This window comes from Octodon degus, unplaced genomic scaffold (assembly GCF_000260255.1).
Source record: "Octodon degus isolate 3935 unplaced genomic scaffold, OctDeg1.0 scaffold00005, whole genome shotgun sequence".
Lineage (NCBI taxonomy): Eukaryota > Metazoa > Chordata > Mammalia > Rodentia > Octodontidae > Octodon > Octodon degus.
The window spans coordinates 23,180,738-23,188,147 of record NW_004524581.1 but is presented as its reverse complement, the minus strand read 5'-3'; the positions used below and the strand labels follow the sequence as shown (position 1 = coordinate 23,188,147).

General features: G+C 51.9%; 1 protein-coding gene and 1 long non-coding RNA gene across 4 annotated transcripts in view; one reads left to right on the top strand and one right to left on the bottom strand.

The window, feature by feature from the left end:
• The first annotated feature begins 257 nt into the window (after positions 1 to 257).
• The window catches only part of Cnpy3 (canopy FGF signaling regulator 3), an 11,969-nt gene continuing 4,816 nt past the window's right edge, over positions 258 to 7,410 (top strand). Inside the window, exons 1-2 of one of the 3 annotated variants that reach the window (XM_004624136.2) lie at positions 258 to 970; positions 6,987 to 7,110. In XM_004624136.2, coding sequence (XP_004624193.1) covers positions 829 to 970; positions 6,987 to 7,110 — 266 coding nt within the window. In that variant the 5' untranslated portion in view covers positions 258 to 828. Of the gene's footprint in view, positions 971 to 1,200; positions 1,399 to 6,098; positions 6,217 to 6,986; positions 7,111 to 7,410 lie in introns of those variants that run through there. The other 2 variants (XM_023719837.1, XM_023719835.1) reach the window with 2 other exon arrangements.
• Positions 835 to 1,598, bottom strand: LOC111817836. Its single transcript, XR_002821939.1, has 3 exons — positions 1,393 to 1,598; positions 1,032 to 1,194; positions 835 to 923 (listed from the first exon to the last, which is right to left on the bottom strand). It is a non-coding gene; the product is annotated as an uncharacterized LOC111817836 (long non-coding RNA).

The window sequence follows — 7,410 nt, the reverse complement described above, 5'->3', positions numbered from 1 at the left end:
ACAAGCTTAGCAAAGCACAGGGACCGCGGTTCAATCCCCCAGCACCACATGCCAGCCAGCCCCACCCCCTGGTGGGCTGAGCGGGCCACACACACACACACACACACACAAATAAAATTTAAAAAAAAAAACAAAAACTTTTTTTCTTTTTTCCTTTTCCCCTCCCCCTCTCTAGTTCCCCTCCCCATTTGAACATTTTCTTCCCATTTCTCAATATCGTAGTTTGGTCCTTATTTACACTTCCGGTTTCTCACACCAGAGAAACGATGCAGTATTTACACGTGTGTCTGATTTATTTCATTTATCATCCATTTACCTAGAAACGTCTCAAGCAAGGATAGCGTTCAGCGAGGCTTTTAGGACCTTAGGTAGGAAGTGATGCTTAAGCAAGAGGAGAAAACCACGGACAAAGTCTTCCCCACATCCTCCTCACCAGGGCGTCCATACCCGCCCAGGCAGGGCCAGACCCGATGCTCTAGTCCCAGGGTCCAGGTCCTCCAACCTCTCCCAGACCCTCTGTGAAGGGGTGGGGAAAACGTAGCCATAGGTCCCTGAAGCCACCATCGGCTCTCTTATTAGCCAAAACCGAGAAAGACTCGTCTTCTATTGGCTAGAAGGCAAACCCTGAGAAATTCCATTGGATGTATCATCTGTCCGTTAGGAAGGCGGGCTGAGGCCTCGAGGGGGAAAGGGGTGTAAGGGGGCTCGCGGTTGCCGTGGTTACGCCGAGGCACGTGCGCAGTCCCGGAAGCGGCGCGGGGAAGCTGCTGGGCGCGCGCCGCGGGAGGAAGCGACTCCTGGTCGGCGCGGATCCGGTCCGCCAGTGCCATGGAGTCGCTGATCGAGCTCGCGCCCCGCTGCCTTCTGCTTCTCCCCTTGCTGCTGCTGCTGCTGTCAGCCCCGGAGCTGGGGCCGAGCCAGGCCTGGGCAGAAGAGACCGACTGGGTCCGGCTGCCCAGCAAATGCGAAGGTGAGGGGGCGGGGCGGGGGCGGGGCTAAGGTCCGGGCTGGGGCGGGTTGCTGGGACCTACTGGGTGCTGCATGGGTGCTGGGCTGGGTGCTGGGGTGGGTGCTGGGCACTGGGGTGCCGGAGATCCCGTGACAGGGGACGCGCAGGGCTCGGGGCCGGGGGAAGCCGCGGATTCTACCTGCAGTTGAGGTGCAGGGGGCCTCGGGAAGACGACGTGCCGGAGCCTGCAGGGTAGAGTAGGCGTGTGAGAATTGGGGAGAGGGGCGCCTAGAGCAGGGCAGGCCTGGCTCGGCAGCCCCGACGAGTTTGAGGAACTTGAAACGGAGAAGCGGCTCTGAGACTCCCCTGGCTTCCCTCTCCGCTGTGCAGTGCGCAGTGGCCCCTCTGACAGCTCCTGTGGACAGGGACTTTGTCTTAGATACTCTCTGGTAAGCACTCAGGAGGAGTGTTTAGAACTGGAACGGTGAAATGGGGGTCGCACGGGTATGGCGGAAGGAGGAAAGTCCTAGGCCCTAAGACGGACATTCTGGAGGAGGCCTGGCAAAAGTGGGTAAAGGAGGAAGGTTTTAGAAATACTGAGAAAAGGGAAGTCCCCGAAACGAAGAAGCAGAAGCAGGAGCCGGCTTCTGTAATCGAAGCCTTCAGGAGGCTGAAGCAGGAAGATGGCAGTGAGTTTGCAGTCAGGCTGAACTACACAGTGAGGCCCTGTGTCAAAAAACAAACAAAAAGGAGGGGAAGCAGGTGTTTGCGAGAGCTGGCCAGGGATCCCGGACAGTTCTCAGTTTTCTACTGTGACCTTTCCAGTCACTCTTTCCTTTCCACCCCTTCACTCCAGGCCATCCAGCAAGTTGGCTGTGAATCAGGTTCATCCTAATGCAAAGCCTGCACTGGGCCAGATGTTCCCTGAGCTCTGGACGTGCAGTGAGTGGTTTGGTGCACATAATCCTTCCATTTGCCTGATGAGAAGTGAGCTGTTCCAGAGACCCCAGACCTCACTGGAAACCTGAGTGGGTCCCACCTGTCAGGTGCTTTCTGCGCCTCTTCCTCCACTCCTGACTGATCTCTGGTTGTTTCTCTTCCTCTTTTCTTTGCTTTCTGATTTATTCTGATACCAAAGAGTCCCCCCATTCCTCTTAGGATTCTCACGGCCTGAGAGGCTCACATTTCTTTGGCTTGAGAGACATCTACAGACCCAGAAGCCCAGAGCTGGCAAAGATCTTAGAGATCTTTCTAGCCCAGCCTCATTTTATAATTGGTGAAGGTTAATTTACAAGGGATTTCCAGTTACAGAATAGCTTGGCAGACTCCCGCCCGCCCGTAGGCTGCTCTTAATGTTGTATTTATTACCATTACTGCAGTTTTGTTATTAAGTGCTGACAGAGTCTGGCTAGAAAAGCCTGCCTTCAGGCTTGCTGTCCAGGTGAGAACAGACTCTGGCTGGAGCAAGGAGGAGCTGCCCAGAAAGGAGCAGGCAGATGCCCACTGGGGCCTGGGGTTGGGGGGGGCCTGTGCCATGGGTTCCTCCAAGCGGGATTCCTGGAGGGCTCTCCAGAGGCTACATCTGGAAGAGTTGGAAGCAAGGTTGTGGCTGACGGATAGAATAGAGAAAGTGTCCCAGGCTTTGGCTTTCCCCCCTTGGAATACTGTACATGGAGAGTAGGGGCGACAGGGTAGGGGGGAGCAAGAGAAATGCTGAGCTTCCAGGAATGCAGGCCTGGAGGACAGGAAAGCCAGGGGTGGATGAGGGAGGGCCAGGGGGCGGGGTGACCTTAGTGCACCCTGGACCGGAGGTCACAGCTCAGAACTTGGAGTGTTTGTGTGTCCCGAGTCCTGCAAGCCATCGATCAGTGTGCTCAGGACAGAATTGCATCAAGCAGACTTTCAGGAGATGGGGCCAGGAAGATGGCTCAGTGGAATAAGTGCTTGCCTGGCAAGTGCAAGGGCCTGAGTTCAATCCCCGGTTCCGAAAGAAAGAAGGAGAAGGAGAAGGTGAAGATGATTTGCGTATACATTTTGTTTTAGTTTTACTTTAAAAATTTTATTATAAAAGCACCTGCTTAGGCAGAGCTTAATCGGCCCTGCCCCCAGGGTGATTGAGACTGGGCGTGGTAGAGCACGCCTGTAATCCCTGCGCTTGGGAAGCTGAAAACAGGAGACTGACGAAGAGGCAGATCTACACAGTGAGACCCTGTAGACTCTGCCCTAAAATTAGAAAAAAAAAAAAAAATTATTAGAGCACACCAGACAGTTCAGCGGATTAAAGTGTCTGCTTAAGCAGACATAGGGACCTGGGGTTTAATCCCCGGCCTGCTGGATGGGCCTAGCCCCTGGGGCGGGCTGAGAGGGCAAATGAGACTAGGGGTGATGGTACATGCCTATAATCCCAGCATTTGGAGGCTGAAAAACAGGAAGGGTCACTCCGAGTCCGATCTGTGTAATGAGATCCTGTAGACCTGTACTAAATACATAAAAAAAAATTATTACAGTGAAGGACATCGCAGTGAACCCCCCTCAGAATCTTCTTTGCTTCGAGCACACTCACCCCATCGTTCTTGCTGCTTTCTGCAGCAGCTCTGGAGCCCTCTTTCTTGAGTGTCTGTAGTTGCACTGCCCCGGGTGTGTGATATCCTAAATTGATTCAGAATGTCTCCCTTTCATGTCACTTTGACTTTGGGCAAGCCCCAGAGGTCACACGGTACCAGATCCAGTGACTGAGGTAGGTGAGGACACAGCATCATGTTTTTACTAGCCTGTTATTCTGGTGGACAGCAGCAGATATATATATATATTATCACATCTCATGAAGACACTCAGGCAAGAGAAGTCTAGATCTGCTGCAGAAAGTGGAGAGGATGACAGGATGAGTGTGTTGGCGCTGGGGAGAAGGCTCAGTGGAATAAGCGCTTGCCTGGCAAGCACAAGGGTCTGAGTTCAATCCCCGGTCCCACAAAAAAAAAAAAAAAAAAGGATGAGTGTGTTCCCAAGGAAGGGGGAATTTTGGGGGGATTCTTGTAGTTCAGGCTTATTTGGAACTGACTGTAGCCTATGCTGGCCATAATCATCCTGTCTCAGCCTCTCAAGCACTGGGATTACAGGCCTGCATCACCATGCCTGCCAGTTGTAATAAAATCTTAAACTTTAAACAGCATTTAAAGAAAAAAAATTTTTTTGAACCCCATATATTTTGACCGCACATCTCTGCGTTCTGCTGTCAGTGTTGTACAGCGCAGGTAGCATTTGGCCTGCAGGCTGAATTCCATTCTGAGGCCTCAGCTGCCACTCGGCTACAGGCATCACTGTGTTGACCAAGATGCCCCAGTCCTAACTGTGTGGAGACACGGGAACATCCAGTACATGGGGACATTAGTGACTCTTGTAGTCTAGGGAGAGGAAGGAGGCTGTAGAGCTGAAATCAGAGTGGGTAGGGTAGGATTAGTTCTGGAGGGCTTAAGGAGAGTGGAGGTTTTCTGTTTTGTTTTTGCTTTTGTCTTTTTAGAGAGGGTCTCCCTATGCAGTTCAGGCTGGCCTTGAGCTTACTTTGTAGCCCAGGCTGGTCTCAAGGATCTTCCTCCTGCCTCAGCCTCCCGAGTGCCGGGGCTACAGACGTGCCACACCACTCCTGGCTCAGAGTGGAGGTTTAATGCAATGTCCGTTAAGAGAATAGGTGGCGGGGCTGGTGAGATGGCTCAGTGGTCTAAAGCACCTACTTAGAACAAGCTTAGCAAAACAGAGGGACCGCGGTTCAATCCCCCAGCACCACATGCCAGTCGCCCCACCCCCTGGCGGGCTGAGCTGGCCACACACACACACACACACACACACAAATAAATAAATAAAATAAATAAATAAAAAAAAGAGAATAGGTGGCAAAATCTAGCAGGCATCAGTGTGGTGATGGTCTACACGGCTGCCTCCTCTTTGAGGCTCAATGTCTTGGAAAGAGGGCCTTGAGCTGGGGAGATAGCTTGAAGGGTAAAGCACCTGCCTGGCAAGTGCAAGGTCCTGAGTTCAATCCCCCGTACCGCGTGCCATGCTGGCCACCGAAACTGAGCATGGTGGCACATCCCTGTAATCCCAGCACTGGAGAGGCTGAGACAGGAGGATCACTATGCGTCAGAACTACATAGTGAGACTCTGTATCAAAAAAAAAAAAAAAAGAGAGAACCTTGTTTCTGTCTGCTCCTAGTGGTGCCTGCCACACAGGAGTTGCTTAATGACTGAGGAAGGGAAGGAAATGACTGAGAGCCTCCAGAGACAGCCAGGCAAGGCCTCTCCAAGGAGGCAGCACACACTCATGTGGCAGGAATAGACAGCGGCTCTGGAACCCATGAAGTCGAGATAAAACAGCCATGAAGAAGCCAAGGGTGGTTGCGCAGGCCTGTGATCCCGCCATTCAGGCTGTTCAAGGCCAGCGTGAATTACATAGCAAGACCCTGTCTCCAGGGGCTGGTGAGATGGCTCAGTGGTCTAAAGCACCTACTTAGAACAAGTTTAGCAAAGCACAGGGACCACGGTTCAATCCTCCAGCACCACATGCCAGCCAGCCCCGCACCCTGGTGGGCTGAGCTGGCCACACACACACACATAAATAAATAAATAAATTTTAAAAAAAAATCCTATAAAAAAAAAAAAAAGACCCTGTCTCCAAAAACCAAAACCAAGGGCCCGTGAGGTAGCTCAGCAGACTAAGCTCCTGCTTAGGCAAACATGGGACCAGGGTTTGATCCCCAGTACCACATGCTGCACTGGCCCCGTCCCTGGGCGTGCTGTGCTGGCCACTGACTATGGGCATAGTGCTGCAGGCCTGTAATCCCAGTGCTTGGGGAAGCTGAAAACAGGGGAACCACTATGAGTCTTAGACACATAGTGAGACCCTGTACAAAATACATAAATTTTTTAAAAAATGCAAAAATGGCCATATAAGACATTTGGGGGAGAGTTAGGGAAATGTTAACAGGGACAACTAGGTGACAAGCGTTTACTATTAATTTTCCAAGTGTTGTAATGGTTTTGTTACAGAGATAGTGCCTGTTCTTGTGAAGCACAAGAGAGGCGCATGCTGGCGTAGGTCGGGTGAAAGGTCCTATTTGCAGCTGTTTTTGTGTGTTACTGGGGCTTGAGCTCAGTGCCAACTCACAGGCCCAGGCTTTTTTATTTTGGGATAGGGTCTCCCTGAGTTGCCTGGCCTGGCCATGAGTTTGTAGAGAGAAAGCCTGGGCTGTGTCAGAAGTAAATCGTAGTGACAGGTCTGTCTTTTCCTTAAAATCTCATTTCTTTTTTTTTTTTAATTTTTATTTATTTTATGTGTGTGTGTGTGTGTGTGTGGCCAGCTCAGCCCACCGGCGGCGGGGCTGGCTGGCATGTGGTGCTGGGGGATTGATTGCTAAACTTGTTCTAAGTAGGTGCTTTAGACCACTGAGCCATCTCACCAGCCCCAAAATCTCATTTCTTATAATGTGACCAAATCATTGGTTAACAGATGTAACTCTGAGGTCAGTTACTTTCTAGCCAACTAATTACAGTGCTTTTTCTTTTGGTGAGAGTTAAGAAATAGCAGGTTTATTTTGTTTCATTTTATTTTTGGTATGGGGGACTTGAACCCAGGGCTTCACGAATACTAGGCAAGGATGCCACTACTGAGGTACGACCCAGCCCTCTTTTTTTCCTTGTGGTGCTGGGAATCGAATATATGATTTAGCTTTTCTTTTGACACTTCTAAACTAAGAAGTTTAGACTGGCTTTGAGCTAGCTAGCTAGATGGCCCTGGCTGGCCTTGAACTCACAGCGATCCTCCTGGTTCAGCCACCTGTGTGCATCACCACCCTGGCTATGTGTGACGCTTTTAGAAGTACCGAGGAGCATGAGGGCACTTGGTGGCACTAAGGCCTGCCCTCCTTGAGCAGCACCTTGGCCAGGCTGGAAGGGCTGCCCACCTGGGTTGTCTTGCTGGGCACTGGCCCCCCAACCAGGCTCTGGCACACTCAGGCCTGGCAGGGTTGTGTGTCCCCCACTGCAGTGTGCAAATACGTCGCCGTGGAGCTGAAGTCAGCCTTTGAGGAAACAGGCAAGACGAAGGAGGTGATTGGCACGGGCTATGGCATCCTGGACCGCAAAGCCGCGGGCGTCAGATACACCAAGTCGTAAGTGCACAGGCGCAGGTCCCTGCCCCTCCCCAGCTGATGATTAGGGGTTGGGGCCTGGCAGTCGCTCGCTCTGTCGAGCTGGGTGGACCCGCAGCAGGGGAGAGGTGGGGTGCTCACACAAGCGACACTGGGGTGACTCTCTGGGTGCTCCTACTCAGCTGGATCTGCCCTGACTGTGCCCTTCTTGACTCCTCAGCTTGTCTGTGCCACTCTGTATGACAGCAAGTTGCGTAGAACTATCACTACTTCTTGCCAGCAAAACATGTTAAAAATCAAAGCCCGAAAACAGTGTGTATT